The 16,436-nt window shown below is 46.0% G+C and overlaps 1 protein-coding gene across 2 annotated transcripts in view; it reads right to left on the minus strand.

Moving 5' to 3' along the window:
• MED27 (mediator complex subunit 27) overlaps nt 1–16,436 on the minus strand; it is a 201,718-nt gene that overhangs the window by 128,331 nt on the left and 56,951 nt on the right. For both annotated transcript variants that reach the window (XM_030292950.1, XM_030292949.1), the window contains exon 3: nt 7,009–7,139. In XM_030292950.1, coding sequence (XP_030148810.1) covers nt 7,009–7,139 — 131 coding nt within the window. The remainder of the gene's footprint in view (nt 1–7,008; nt 7,140–16,436) is intronic.

The following is a 16,436-nucleotide window of genomic DNA, read 5'->3' on the forward strand; positions in this document are numbered from 1 at the left end:
AAATTCTGCCCTCGACGAAAATACCAAGATCCTCATGAGGCAAAACAAAAGCTCAATTAGTCGAGAAGCAAATTCGGTCCCTGCAAGGAAGCACGTCCACAGTTGCTACTCAAACATCTGCATCAAGGTTTTTGGAATGGCAGAGCAACCTCAGAAACCTGGAGTTTCATATCTGTGTGGCTGAGGGGAACAACAACATGTTAAAAAAAAAAAAAAAAAAAGTCTTGAAAATCGGCAACAGGAAAGATAACGATGTAATGGCCAGGAAGCTACAGGAAGAGGCCCCGGGTGTACTGCACTTCGTCCTGGCAGATACTGGCCTTGCTCGGTTGAAACACCAATGACCACGAGAGGCTCCCGCCCTCATTCATCACCATCGCCAAGGACAGATTTATGCCACTGCTTTGCTCTCTGCGATTCCTGTTGGTTTCACGTTAAGCAAAAGACAACATGAGCCTCTGCCTTTCAAGAACAGAAGCAGCGTTTACCACACATCTTGGAAAGAGTCCAATCATCTGTACAAGCACCGTGTGTAATTTCAAGTCGATGATCTTCCTGGGAATTAGCGTGCAAGGTAGTGGCGGAAAATGAGCCTCCGTCAGTTAAACTCCCACAGCCAAATTAGTGGCCCTACCGAAGGCAATCTGTTGTTCAAACACTGGAACCCCTAGGTGTATGTGCCGAGTCATTATCCCTGCTACCTCCTGAATTGGTGGCATTTCTTTCCAGCAACACTTGTCCCTGCGTGCTGTTTTTGTTACTCAAACCCAGGGTAGGTCATCCACGAACCGGAGCAGGAAGGCTCCCGGCACTCCGAAAGGTATGAGGTGATATCGAAACAGATGCAAAATGTGGAGGAAATGGTGCCAGCAGACTCCAAAGAACACCAAGGAACACCACTCTGCGATGAAACGAAACAAACCACTGACACATACAACATAAACGAGTCTCCAAACCATCACGTTGAGCAAAAGAAACTGGAAAGAGAATACTATGTTCTGCATGACTCCATTTACGTGGAGTTCTAGAAAAGGCAAGACTAGGGTACGGCGATAGAAATCAGAACAGTGGTGGCCTGGTCGCGGAGCTGGAGAGAAGCACAGTCAACTGTTTCGAGAAGTCGCGCTGTCACGAGGAGAGAGTGGGGGTGGGAGCTGGCAGACGCGGGATCGTGAGCCAGGTCTTCCTACGGGAGGCGGGTCTGGGTGAGCGTGTTTGCACACTGCCGGAAATAAACTAGGAGAAAGGGGAATCCTGACACGTGGGAGACAAAGGAGACCAGGGGACACATGGCTCGGAGTAGCTGGGAGGGTGGACACACTGGACAAGAGGAAGAGCTGTTGCCGGTTGGCCGCATGGACCGTGTATCCCTAATGACTAGAGAAAAGGCAGCCCGTGAAAGGGAAGGTGCCCTTAATTTATTTTATCTTTTCAAGTTTATTTACGACTTATTTTGAGAGCAGGAAGGGACAGAGAGAGGGAGAGGGAGAGTCCCAAGCAGGCTCCACGCTCAGTGTGGAGCCCAACACGGGACTCGATCCCACGAACTGTGAGATCATGACCTGAGCTGAAATCAAGAGTCGGACGCTTAACCGACTGAGCCACCCAGGCGCCCCCAAAGTGCCCTTAAAAAATTTAGCAGTCAGGACCTTTCCAGGAAGGATAACGTGGCACGAAAGAAACTGCCTGTCCCCACGACTTCCGGGGGATGGGAGGTAGTATTTTTAAAAATAACATGTCTGTAAAACGATTTTTCCCTCAAATCGAAATGAGATCTAGGTGTGCAAAAGAAGAACACGTAAGTGTTCTCTTGCCTCGCTGCCCTGAGAGCCAGCATGTGTTCAGGCCGATGCCGGGCACCACGGGCCATTCAGCCTGGCTTATGGACTAAAACCAACATCCCGTGTTAGCACAAGAGGACACGGGACAACGTGTCAGGGCGCTGACACTACTGAGCGAGCGCAAACACGCTTCCATCTGACACACGCAGCTATCTCCACGTGCAACTTGCAGATCAGTGGAGTAAGACAGCCGCTCTCCAGCTGATCTCGATCCTACAAAGGGCCAAAAGCCCGATCGAGTTCGCCCAGGAACAGGGGACGCGGCTCCTTTCTGGCAACGCCAATGCCCCTTCTGCAAGAGACTTGACGCGAGCACTCGGGAGTCACAGGAGGGAGGTCGCTTCATCCGCTGACACGTGACAAAAGAGCTTTCATCACGGAACGGAACGACATCTTTGTCTTCCACCCAGCTTCTTTGGAGGAGGAGAAAAAGACGAATCATTAATCTCACGAATCGCTAATCCTCCAGGAACTCAGGGGACACTGAGTCTTCAAAGACTGCTACTGTTCAAGCCAACCGCATTTCAAAAACAAACACGCCGTACAAACCTCCCGCGTTCTTGCCGTGCCTGTGGTCTCGGCACACTTAGGCCGAGCCCGTGGCCTTGTGTAGCCTTACTGCCATCCAGATGCCGACGCAAGCCAATGCAGAAACCCATCGGTCACCGCACTAACAGAGCTGCAGAGGAGGAGGGGTCTGGAGCCCAGCACTGGCCCTCCGCTGCTGACACATAAAACCTTTCCTTAGAATCCCGTAAGCCTGTGCGAGAAAGCATCGAGCCCTCTTAATAAAGTTCAGCCTCCATCCTTTACACCCGGCAGCGGAGAAATTCAGTGAAGTCTGGCCGGGCCCCCCCGAAGCGTGGGTCCCTCTCAGCACCCTGCCCGTGGCCTTCTCGAGCACTTTGGGGTCGTATCCTCGGGACTTGGCACACATTACCAGGATTCCCTGCTACTTGTTTGTTCCTCTCTTTCTGCTCGGAGCTTCCTGAAAGCCAAAATTCTATCTTCCTCATCTCCAAATCCCCAGCACAGTGCATAGAACTAAACGCATATAGGCCCTGAGAAAATATTTGCTGAGTAAATAAGTGAAAGGGGCTTCCTGTGGGCTCAGCCATTCCTCCCTCTGTGCAAGGATTCTCTCCATTGGCAACTGAGGTGTGTTTTATTTTTTTATTTATTTTTTTTTTTTGAGGTGTGTTTTAAAATAACATCCTCAGATTCTTTCCACTCCTTCCTTCAAAAGGGAAAGCCTCGTCCCCTCCCCTAGGACATGAGACTTAGAAATTCATTCCTAACCAACAGAATGGGGCGGAATGGATGCTGTGCCTTTGAGGCTGGGTCATAAAAAGGATAAAGTCCTCCTGGCTCTCGTTCTCTTAGATGGCTTATTTGGGGACAAGTCACCTGCAGTCATGAGGGTACTCAAGCGTCCTGTGGAGGGCGACTGAGGTCTCTTGTCGACAGCCGGCACCAACGTGCCTGCCACGTGAGGGAGCCACCATGGACAAGACCTTCAAACCTCAGCCCAACCTCCAGATGACTGCATCCCTGCCTACATCTGACTGCAATCAGACTAACACGTTTTGGGGTGATTTGTTACGCAGCGATAGCTAGCTAATGCAGCCAGCCCTGGAAGATTTGGGTGTTGTTTTATAAGGGATTTCCCTAATGACAAAGTCAGCTTATGGTCATGTCGTGGTTATAACAAAAAAAAAATGTTATACTCAGTAGTGTTCTTCCCAATACAACCATAACGTGGCTGATTAATATGCAAATTTTATGTTCCGCAAAATCACACTAATGTCTAACAGCTACGCTCAGTAAGTGTGGAGATGTGATACGGGACATTACAATACAACCCTTTTTGGAGGTTGTTTCTTGTTTTTAAAAATTATATATGCACAGAAGTCGAGAATAATATCCATCAAAACCTTAACAATAACTTTCTCAGGGTGACAGTACTATTATGTTTTCCTTTTTTTGTAACCTTTGGTTTCTATATATATATCACTAGTGGCCTATGTTTTCATTTTAAAATATTTTCTAATTCAATTAGTCCAGCAGCTATGTCTTATTGGTATTTCTATTCCTGACTCTAATACAGTAAGTAGCACACAGTAGGCGCTCAATAAAAAGGCACTGAATGTCCTTTAGATATAGATCCTGCCTACTGGACAGGTCTCTGAAGGGATCCAGGATAACATGAGCCCCAAAAGCTCAATGATGTGAAAAGGCGGCAGTCAATTTTCACAGGAAACAGGCTACTAAGTATAGGAAATCATTCCAACGTTGTATTCTTAGGACACAGTAACCACTGTTCTCTTTGAAACTAAGTATTTTGAGTGATTTATTATAAATTTATAATGACAGTTGTGAACACCTTTTTTTTTTTTTTTTTGGCATGAGAACAGAGTCTGTTGATTGCCTCGGTGCTGAAAATAGTTTCTAAGTGTCCTCATAATAGCACGTCACCTGTAAACAGGTTTCAAGCTGATGCAAATTAACAAATGGCGAACAGATGGGTTAAGAGCTGACTTTTGTCAAGAGAGAGCCGGCAACAAACACTTTTTGGCTCCAGTCTTATGGGACCATTAGAAAGTCTTTCACTTCTCGCCAAACATCTTGCCTCAGTAGACAATCCATGTGGGGAAAATGACAAGTTACAAGGCCCATTAGACTACAGAGGACTGAAAGTTGGAGATTGGCAGAATCACCAAATCAACATACAAGGAACAACAGATAATGTTCCTTAAGAACCTTTCTGCCAGGACGCCTGGGTGGCTCGGTCGGTTGAGCGCCCGACTTCGGCTCAGGTCATGATCTCACAGTCTGTGGGTTCAAGCCCCACGTCGGGCTCTGTGCTGACGGCTCAGAACCTGGAGCCTGCTTCAGATTCTGTGTCTCCCTCTCTCTCTGACCACCCCCCCCCCCCGCTTCATGCTCTGTCTCTCTCTGTCTCAAAAATAAACAAACGTTAAAAAATAAATAAATACAATTTAAAAAAGAAGCTTTCTGCCAAAGAGGAAAAAACTCTCGGTCTGGCATCTCTGAAAGTCTCTGAGGAACACGCACCTGTGCATGGTTGGTCCCGTTCATCTTATCCTGGAAGCAAACATTAAATTGTGAAGAAAACCCTAAAATCCTAGAAGGGGTGGTGTGAGTGTCCACCGGAGAGGGACAAGATCCCCAGTGACCTCCCAGTTCTCCACTGGCCTTTCTCCACCAAATGTCTCCTCCTCGGAGAGGCCTTCTCAGACCCCCCCCCCCACCTCCTGATCTAAGCAGTCTCCCCCGCTCCCACCCCTTACCACCCTACATCGTCTTTTCTAAGCACCAATCTTAACCAGAAATTATTATGTGAGCTTGTTACTTTGTTTAGGGGTGCTTTTTGTTTGGTTTGGCCTTTTCCCCCCAGCAAACAAAAAGCTTCAGGAAGGTGGGACAACATCTGTGTTGCTCATGACTGGGTCCCCACAGCCTAGGACAGTGCCTGGCAGATAGTAGGTATGATAAATATTTGCTCCTCCAAAAGAAAAGAAAAGAGATCTTGAGTAAAGGCAAACAACCGAGTCTTACCCGGAAACACTGCTCAGGGCTGGAAATTTTAAAAAGTATGGTTGAGCCTTGAACAATCCGGGTTGGAAGTGCCTGAGTCCGCTTACACGCGGCTTTTTCTCCAATACGGTACTGTGAACGTATTTTCTCTTCCTTATGATTTTCTTAATAACATTTCTTTCCTCTAGCTTATTTTATTGTGAGGCTATATAATACGTTTAACATATACAATCAGTGTTCATCGACTGTTTATGTCATCTGTAGGCTTCCGGTCGGTATCAGGCTATCAGTGGTTAAGCTTTGGGGGAGCCAAAAGTTATATACAGCTCTTTGTGCCTGTCACGTAACCCCCGCATTGTTCAAGGTGTCAAGTGTAGTTTGTAACTGAGGATGTAACCAAAAGAGGGTACAACAGGAGGGCAGGACAGGCTAGGGAATGTGTCTAGAGTCCAAGCCAAGCCATTTGGGGTACCGCCTCTCTATGGGGAGTGTGTGCGCTCACAGAAAAGCTATCAGCAAAGACTGGTGTGTTGACGTTTCTTTCTTTCTTTCCTTCTTTTTTTTTTTTTTACAGAGAGAGTGTAAGCATGAGGGGGAGAGGGGCAGAGGGAAAGAGAGAGAATCTTAAGCAGGTTCCAGGCTCAACACAGAGCCTGATGCAGGGCTCGAGCCCATGAACAGCGAGATCATGACTTGAGCCGAAATCAAGAGTCAGACACTCCACCAACGGGCTACCCAGGAGCCCCTGGTGTGTTTACATTTCTGATTCCACATTGGGTGAGCCTGGCCTTCATCCACTAGGGCCTTCTGGCACAAAACAACCCGACCGGGAAATGGATGAATCACCCGTGGCATATTCGAGAGAGCAACAAAAAAGAACAAACAACCTGGATGAATCCAACAGACACTGTGTGGAGTGAAAAAGAGATGATAACAAAAGATTCTGTGTCGTGTGACTCCATTTATACAAAGTTCAAGAACAGGTAAAAGTAACCGTTCAAAGAAGGTAGAACAGTGTTAAACTTGGGTAGGGTACCGCCTGGGAACCCGGGGAGGAGCCCTCAAGGGATCCCGGACGGGGTGGCCACGCGGCCCGATGTGGGTGGATACCTGTGTGAAGGCTGAACATGTTCTCAACCTTACAGTCTCTCTTATCTCTCCTACTAGGAAAAAGAAGGGATCGTATTTTACTCGCTTAAAAAAGGGCAAGTGAGCCCAGCACGACTCTGATCCCAGCTCTCCCAGATTTCTAGGTGGCCTCCAGCTTTCTCAAAACGTGCTCCTCAGCTGTCTCGTCAGCCGTACTTACAGCTCTGCCAACTTTGGGAACGTGACGGGGAAATAAATAAAAGGCTGTAAGGTATCTTACAATCCCAGGTGGGGGGAAAAAAAGAACCACGCACCAAATATGTCATTTACGAACGGTGTCATGACTGCTTCACTTGAGATCTATACAAGATATGTTACCCGCACGCTCGGTTTCTAATCTCGGCGGAGCCCTTTTTCAAAAGAAGGAACGATCTCACAAAAATAACTTTCCGTGGGCCAAAACCAAGCACCAAGTAGAGCTCACCCAGGACGGAAGAGCTTTCGCAAACCCCTTACTCACTGGGGCGGCAGGACGAGCGTGGTGGGCTGGGCCTTTGGTCTGCGCTTGGCGGACACCCCCATCTGGTTAGCAGAACGTTTCAACGACTGCTGGTTCAAAAGTCCAGACGCCAGGCCTGCGTGGTACTGCAACTGCAGAAAGAACCGGAACGAAAAGGGGAGAAAAATGACATTTGGTAAAAGGAGGACAAAGGCCGTGAAACTATCGACACTTGATATATCACCCCCCCCCCCGCCCTGCCACCTTAGAACATTTCAAATCACCGCAAATACAGCTACTAACATTTTGCCTCAAGGAACGTATTTGTGAGGGGACGAGACAAACAGGAAAGGAAACGTGGTCAAGGTTGTTGGGCACAGCATTACATAACGATGAGAAACTGAGAGCGATCTGAATGGCCATCAACAGCCGGGAACTTGGCTGAGATAATGGAAAGAACTTTACAGCATCATTTTGTTGATTAGGATACAGGTTGCACTGTCAACAAAGAGGCATGTAAAAAGGTGGTCTCTTAAATGTTAACAGTATATTCCTAAGTAGTAGAGCCTAGGTCACTGTTACCTTCTTCTTTATTTTTTCACTACTATTCATACGTGCTTTCTATAAATGGTTTTCTACAGCCTATGTCCTTTTTTATAATAAGATCCTGAGGGATTCCTTAAAGACAAATTAGTTCTCGGAACTCTTGCTAATAATAAAAGCCACGTAACTCGGTAGTCTGCTCGAGTAAACCGGGAGCACAGTGTGGCTTATCACAAACATATACGGAACACAGCACAGGTCGGCCTCAGCCTTCAGAACCACTGGGCCACTGTCCCCAGTGGTGGAGAGACAAGTGTCAATCCTAAGGATAGGCTCCTGAGTATAGCCCACAGCCAAGTACACAAATGGGTCCAGGCTCACTGGAGGGAAGTGGATGGAGAAGTTCATTTTACTGTGTATACACGCAATCGGAACAATTGGTAAGGAGGCAAAATACTTTAAGCGGGCTCTGGAAGTGGGCCTGTATCCTTTGCTTTGTTCTGGACAAACCGCTCAGGACACGTCATTTTACTTCTCTAGACCTTAATTTTGCTATTGGAAAAGAGAAGAAATGCTGCCTAATTCTAAACCAGACAGGACTTGGAGAAAAACATCCACTTTACTGAGTTACAATTTACATGAAATAAAATGCACACGTTTTAAGCGTACAGTTGGAGGAGTTTTGATCATGTATATACCTGTGAAACTGCCCCCCCCCCAATCACGGTACAGATAATGTCCATCACGGCAGAAAGTTCCCTCGTGCCCCAATGTAGTCAGTCTCCCCCCGCCACCCCCAAATCTCACCAGCAGGAGCTTTTGTTTTAAAATACCACTCATCATCCTCCCTCTTTGCCAAGTGAGGCTGATATCCAATCTGACATGTGACAATGATTGCTATCTTCCTTTTCTAATCCCATACTTTTGTGTTTTAGATTGTAAGAGCTGTCATCAATCTCCCTATAATAAAATTATCCTTGAAAGGTATCCCAATTTTGAACAGATGTAAATAAAACATTCAAATGTGAAAATGCCAAGCTAAGAATTTGGATTGAGACCATTTATAACATCCAATGTGTTTCTTCCTCCCTTCCCAAATTAAGCAAGGTCTTTCAAACATTTATTTAGAATTAACTAAACATGCAAATAGTCATTCACTCTGAAGCTCTGAATCAATGTCTTTTCAAAATGCTCTTCCAAGGCATAGATTTCCTTTGCAGAGTCAGCTACCCTACAGTTCATGGTAATGAAAGTGGTGACCACCATATCAAAGGGGCTGGGCCCTGGATGCAAAGGGTAATAACGTTCAGAAAAATAAATGGCCTCACCTAAAGCCACCGGGCTGCACACAAATAGAGAGTGAAAGAAAAGAAAACCAATTGAAATGATCTGCTTCTTGAAAGTGGCTATAAAAAATGAAGATATCCAGTGACCCAGTAAGACTGAAATGTCTGCGTTTGGAGCATCCATATTGCTTTTTAACAGGCTCTTGATTTACTTGGTCGATTTGCTGTGGGAGCCTCATGGCTGAACAATACAAGACAAAGATGTATCACATTCATAATAAAAATGGAGTTCTTCTCAGGGTGGAAAAGGGGGGGCATAATTTGGCTCTAACAACTCATCTTGGACCAATGAATTTTGCTCAAATTTGTTTTTCTCCTACAGATTTCTTAAATGCGAAATCAATGGAAGCAAGGGACAGTACAAGTTTGAAAGACAATGTTTCAAAATGTCAGCTACTTGGGTTTCGATCCTCCCCACCAGAATTTGCAATGAGTGCAATATGCATGGGGCTTTGTGGAATTAAAGGGAAAGACAGCTTGGCAGGGGTCCCTTCCTGGCTCAAGGAATCGTCTCTCCTTTTGGCTCTCCTTCTTCTCTGTATCTTATTAGGGTCCGTGCAAGCTCAGCCATTCCGGCCCTGCTGACTCTTCCAGTGGCAGAGTCCTGCTAACTATGCAGAGTGGCAGCATGATTTCGCCCACCTGGCATCATTTTGATCATTTGCTCAAACAAACAAAAAACCCCCAAAACAGCAGAAATGCATGCTCGCTGCTTTCTCTTAAAGGGTTCCTTTAAACCTTCTGCCATCTTGGGAACTCTTAACATACAGTGCACCTCTAAGAGCACACAGAGACTCCTCTTCCCCAAAAAACAAAACCTGCCCTTCAAAGCTGACTCATAGTGATTAAGCGACATTTGTTAATCATATATACGTATCCCAGTTTCCAGGAACACAGCTCCGACTGGCAAGATCTATAAGGGGCCCATTAAATATTTACCGAACCATCTTTATGATGGGAGAAAAGGTCAAAGTTAATAAAACTGACAGGCAGATTCTGTCCAACTGGATTTATACATTATTTAAGCACCAAATACTCCATTCCATGAAACACAGTTTAGATCTGAAAAGACTCTTGGAAAACATTCACTCAGCCAATGGTTCTAAAACAGCAGAAGGGAGTTCAGAGCGAATCTACAAATTAACATTAAGAACATATCACTCCCCGAAATACTGCCATAAGTTTTCAATTACAGGTTCTGTAATATTTTCTATAAAAATATATTTCAATAAACATACTTTGCTCCAAATGTCTGTGGCATGGAAACAACTCTATTTCAAAAAGCAACTTATCAAAGTTCTAATGTGATTTTCCTGTCCAAGATCGTTTCTCCACTAACGAGCAAGAATAAAATGAAAGAGGGTGAGAAATAAAATAATCCATTCTTCTTAACTCCCACATCTCATGGCTGTGGGGAATGGGAATGTCTGTGTGGCCAGTATTTATTTACTGGTAAATTGCCACTCTGTGGTTAACAGCTTTTTCAAGGCTTGTTTGAATTTGGAGAACATTTCTCTCAGTTGCAATTTTGCAGCTACCGTCAACTTCCTGTTTTCCATGACCGACCTCAGACTTTTCAGTAGGTTCTCAACCTAAAGCCCTTTCGAATCAATTATGTCTACTAATTACCTCTAAACCTGCGGAAATTTCAACAACTCGTAATGAGCTGGGGAGAACACCTCTTGGAATCAGGAAAACTTTGACCTCCTGGATATTTTCTTTAAGGTAACACTGTCTCTTAGTGATACTGATCAGGCAACAATGCCAAGTGTTGTCAGATAAGGTCCTTGTAAACCCTAACGTGCAGACCGACAGCCTCTGTAATCGCGTCCCCTTTAAGCATGCGCCACTGGACCCTGCTACTAACAAGAGCTGTGTGACGTCACACACCTCCCTCCCTTCCCTCTCGACAAAACAGGCATCACATCTTCTCCTCTAGCACTGGAGTGTCATTCCTCTGGCTTCCTAAAGCAGTTACCTGGGCATCTGGCTTCACCCTACGGTGGTGAGGCAATGTCCCCCCCAATTTCATGCGTCAAACTCAACAACCCTTTTCTCCCAGATAGCCTCATTCTTTACAGAACCTGCTTTTAAGCAACTCTAAACTACTGATGCCTAAATTCAAGTAGCTTGAACATGTTTCAAATTACAAACAACAACACATACTGGGAGGAACTATTATTGAATTATAGAAACCAGGATTCCAACGCAAAGTTTCTGACTTAAGTCTTGGGTTCAGAAAACCAGATGAGCAATGATCTCCTTTGGTTGGCTCTCCACGTGGCTCACTGTCCTCCACATTGTTCTCAATGTTTCTATCTGCTCCAAAACAGATAAAGGATAAGTTTTGCAATGGACAGAAGTTTGAGGAGAAAACAGAAGCAAAGCCATCACGTCTATCACATTCAATATACTAATTAAGCCAGTGGCATTCAATTAGGCCTAGTACTTAAAGGCTGAAATGTCTGCTAAAACCTCCCTGGGGTCCATGGTGCAGCATCTATCATTCCCAGCATTATCCTACCTATGCCATATGGCCTGAATCCCACTTTAAGAAAACCTGACATTCAAAATTCTCAAAATTTATCAGCCAGGTCAACCAAGGTTGGATTCTCCCCACTGTGAAAATCATGATTTCCTTTTCAAAGATTCACCAAAGGCTTCTTTTGTGGGATTGGGGGGGTGGGGGGGGGGGGGGGGTGAAAAAAAAATTTTTCTCCTAACCTTAGGGCGTAGTTCAAGTTATCTTTAAAAATCACTTCATGTATAATTACATGTAAGTTTCTAAGACCGCTAGGAAGCCACCCTGGCACTTCGGTAACTAAACCCTTTGGGTAAGGAGTAAGAACTAAGTTAAATTCTGGCTGGCTTAGACAAGGGCCCACAGGAGGAGAGGAAGAGATCGAGAGGCTAGGGAGCCCCCCCCATCTCCTCCCCCAAGCCCTCCAGGCCAGTTTCCCTTCTCTGAGCACTGAGACTGGGCAGCCCGGAGAGGCAGCCCGTGTTATTTCCTGGTCCAGGAGTGAAGCGAAGCTGGCCACCAGGGGAGACATTTCTTGAGGGTGCAAACCTTGGTACTGATTACTCTGTATTCGCAAAGTGTATCCAGGATAGTGCACTGCATACAGGAGAAGCTAATGAATTTGTCAGGTGGTAAGCGGATTAGCAGATTAGAGAAACTGCCATGGCCTGGCCTGGCCTTGTCACTGCAGCCAATCTAGGGAGCAGAATGGTGCCATCAGACAGTCCCCTTAAGGCTGGCCACTTACAGAAGCAAACACACTGCTCCGCAGGTGCTCACTGCCACGGCAGAGCCACAAGGAACCCCTTCCTTCCTCCTCTACTGACGGCCAAAAGCGGGGGGGGGGGGGGGGGGGTTGTATCTAAACCCCTCTTCAGGCTTGAGTTCAGGAAAAGGCATCTCACAGGGACTGTACTCAGATTACTTCAAATCACAGAATTCTAATGTCAGAGAAGGGCCTTGGAGACGCCAGCCTCTACTCCCCTCCATCCCCATTGTGCGGGAAAGGAGACTCGGGCTTAGAGAAGTCACTGGCCCAAGGTCACACTATGCTGAGGGGGAGGTAGGCCAGTCAGGATTCCCCTCCCGGTGGCGCTAAGTGCGCTGCAGCTTTCTAACTGGAAGACCTGACATGTGTCCCCTCTGCTTCAGCAGGAGGGCACAGTGACTCTTCCCAGACCGGGAATGAGACTGTGCTCGGGGAGCCTGGTGTTAGCTAGCATCACTGGGGTCTGCTGGCTGGTTTGCCCCCCGCATGCCGACCCTTTCACGCACTGACATGCCACGTGGTCTTTCTTCCCTTCGACAGACTCCAGTCATGTCTCAAGTGGGGAGTTTGGGGAAGTGCTAAATTCTACCATTTTAAGGTTTTAGTATCATTCATGGCTAAAACCTTGGAGAAAGGAATCAAGAAACCTCAGTATCGTCCAAAAATCTAGATTCTACCCTCGGCAATAACACATTCAACCTTCCTGGCATCTGTGCTATTCTTCCGTGATGGGGCAATTGTGCTACGGCCGAATAGATTTTTATACGTTCTCTTACTGTCCAGGAGAATCCACACGGATCATCTGTTTTAACCTGGGGGTTCTCTTTGAGAAGGTGTGTAACACATCGTGACGGCAGTAAGCAGGGATATTAGCCACGCTGTGTCACTTCCCCTGCAGATCACTGGCCAGAACAGCCAGCACTGGTTGGCATGAGTACGTTGAAAGTCCTTCCAGGACACAAGAGAACACGCCAAAGCTCACAGCCCTGACCTCGGGACACAGAACACGTGGATCAAGTTACACCCCACACCGCTGGAATGCGCGTTATGTGGCAGGGTGCGGCAGGGGCTAATCTGAGATTCTCGGCCTGCACCCATTTCCCCTCAAGCATTAAACCAGAACCAATATTTGTGCAACACCAGGCACACTTCATTGCTACTTTGAGTTGCAAGACCCTTGCCCCTCATTATTGAAATATATTTTGTTTCCAGCCAATGAGAAAAAAAACATGTATTACGATAATGCTCTGATTCTTCTTTTGAACGTAACTCTAAGGAGAGAAACAAGCAAGCCTGACTGTTATTATCTGTGCCAAGGAAAACAGCGACAGAAAAATACTATAAATCTAATTGTTTTGCTTGGGGTTTTATCTAAATATTAGATAATGGTATTAGCTTCTTTCCTCCTTTTATCTCCTAACGCTTCTTTCAAATAGCCAATATTAAAAAAAAAAAAAAAAGAAAGAAAGAAAGAAAGAAAAGAAAAGGAAACAACCTTAGATTTGAGCGTTCATGGGTAAATGATCTTTTTACTTGGTCAAAACAGCATCAATAAACCATAAGAAGGAAGCCTCCAATTTATTTGCCTATTTGTTCCCCGCTGGGAAGCTGGGTTTCAGGCCTTTCAATTACCAGGACGGCAGGACCCGAGTCAGAGCTGTGCTCGGGCCCGACTGTGGCATCATTTACATGCTAAATGCCATGTGGGTTTCGTTTTTCCTGCACACCAACCCTCAAATGTCCAAACTTCACAAACTGTCAAAGAAGCAGACAAAGAGAATGAGGAGCAGGCTTTTACTTTCTGAAACCTCTGTAATGTTCAGGGCCGTCTCCAATGGCCTCTAGTTCATCCCAGAACTCACACGTTTATTAATAGGCCTTTCTCCACAACTTCTCCTGTTTACACTACGGCTGTATGCGTGTTATCACACTTCAGAGATGCCAATCAGCTGGAAGAGATCTCACTCATCCATCTGAGCAGACTCACCAACGAAGCAAACAGTCAGTGTGGCTAAAAATGGAGGAAACCACCACCGTGGGGACTACGGGTAAAGGAAGAGAGTAAAAAGACAAAAGAGAGCAACGAAGGAAAGACAACAGACAAGGGTACACCAGGATCTGCGTTTCTCTGTCTCCGTTACTTACTCCCCTCAAACCTCAGACCAGGCCCTCAACCTATCCAGCCAGGGTAGTCCTAGAGAGCAACACAGAGGGTCATAAAGGAAGATCATCACTTAAAATGCAGACAGAAATAGAATTCAGATTAAGGCAAAACGTGACAAGGTCCCAACGAGAGAATCCTAACAGATTATAAAAAGCACGGTGACAATGAGAGGACATTCCCTCTGAAGAGGGACAACATGGTGGCATCCTGTTCCCTGTGATCCTGTTAGAGGAAAACGTCCATGGCAGAAGGGTCATCACGTCCTTGTCTCCAACTAAGCTTGAACCAGCCCAGAACAATTACCCCTTTACACACTATATACTCAACAAAAACAGAACGTGTGCTTGACTTCCTCTGTTATGACCAAAGAAAGGAGGTGGAGGGAAGAATGACACGTCCCAGAATTCTATGCTTCCACCAGAAATGCTGAACACTCATCTCTAAATGCACACAAAAGGCCTACAACGAAAGTCTAAAAAAGGAGGCTAGGCTTATGTCTAAGGCCCCTTCTAACATTAAAATTCTAGGATGTTATAAATATTTCTCTTAAGAAAATGCAGTTCTGAACCTGACTTCCGAATATAAAAATCGACGTTGGTGAAATTTAAATATACTTATGAAGTGCAAACATCTTCCTAGTCACTAAAAGTCTCCGACCGAGGCAGTTACTGAGGGGTGCGGAAGAGGCTCTCCATGGTGTCCACCTCCCGTGTGAGCAGAAACCGAGAGCACTAGGGGCCTGATGGGCGCGGGATGCTTACGGACATACCAAAATACCTTGTTTGCTACTCTTCCCAAACATTCACAGGGGAGGCATGGGGGAACAGCTGAATATTCCCACACAACGCCATCTATCCCGGGGTTTTTCTTTACCTTGCCCCTCCTCTAAAAGGTTGGATGGGGGAGATCAACTGAGAAATGAATAAAATGAAAACCACTGGACACTTGTGTACCCCAAATCTAGACTGTGAATGCCAAGTCTTCATCATCTGCCCAGTTATCACTAAATAGATTTCAGTCAAGAAACCAGTAAAGATGATTTCTTTAAGTGATCATCACAACAAACATGAAATTTTGATCAGAGTATTATCAGCTTCTCTTCTGGGCAATAAAAATGATTCCAATGCACCTTCCAGTTCATTCAGGTTTAGTTGGAGCTTCTCTCTACCATCTGCCAGTGTGAACAAGTGCTCATTTCAGCTCCCAGCACCGTGTTCCTTTCCATCACACGCGGCCCCCATCAGCTTCTCCCACTTCCTTCCAGAAGCCGACTGTCAGCCGGGGAGGCAACAGGCTGTCAGTCAGGGATCTGGTCTGACCTCCCTCCACCCCTGGCTTACTTGGGATATGAAGTAGGAAGAGGTGGGGCAGAAGGAAAGGTAGTGCAGAGAAAACTAGGAAGGAGAAGGGGAAACAGGGAGCCATGTGATCATGGACTTTAAGATCCAGAACTACGACGTCCGACAAAGTGAAAAGAGCAGGAGGAGAGGGGCCCCTGGGTGGCTCAGTCGGTTAAGCGTCCAACTCTTGGTTTCGGCTAAGATCATGATCTTGCACAGTTCATGAGTTCAAGCCCTGCATCGGGCTCTGTGCTGACAGTGCGGAGCCTGCTTGGGATCCTCTCTTTCCCTCTCTCTCTCTCTCTCTCTCTCTGTCTCTGCCCCTCCCCTGTTCACGCACATGCACATGCTCAATAAATAAATAAATAAATAAATAAATAAATAAGCAAGATTTTAAAAAAAAGAGAGAGAGCAGGAGTGGAGGAGGTGGAGAACAGCTGTAGGAATTAGATAGTATATACGCAAAAGCCTTAAACACAGTGCCCAGCATGCCGCGGACAAAGACAGAGCTGATCTTGTGATGACCAGATGTGACTACACCCAGAAATTCGCCTCTTCCAACAATGCCAGAATGACTGAATTTTCACAAAACTGATCAGAACCCATGTTTTAATCAAAAACTGTCTCCCTACACACGTCAGATCATAAAACGGTAATGGTAATGGAAAAGAGAACAATGCACCCTACAGGCTGTTCTGAATGAGTAGCTACATTGAGAAGGAACCCCAACTCAATTCTTGTACAATTCAGGAGAATCCATCACACT

Source organism: Lynx canadensis, chromosome D4 (genome assembly GCF_007474595.2).
Source record: "Lynx canadensis isolate LIC74 chromosome D4, mLynCan4.pri.v2, whole genome shotgun sequence".
In the NCBI taxonomy this organism is placed as follows: Eukaryota; Metazoa; Chordata; class Mammalia; order Carnivora; family Felidae; genus Lynx; species Lynx canadensis.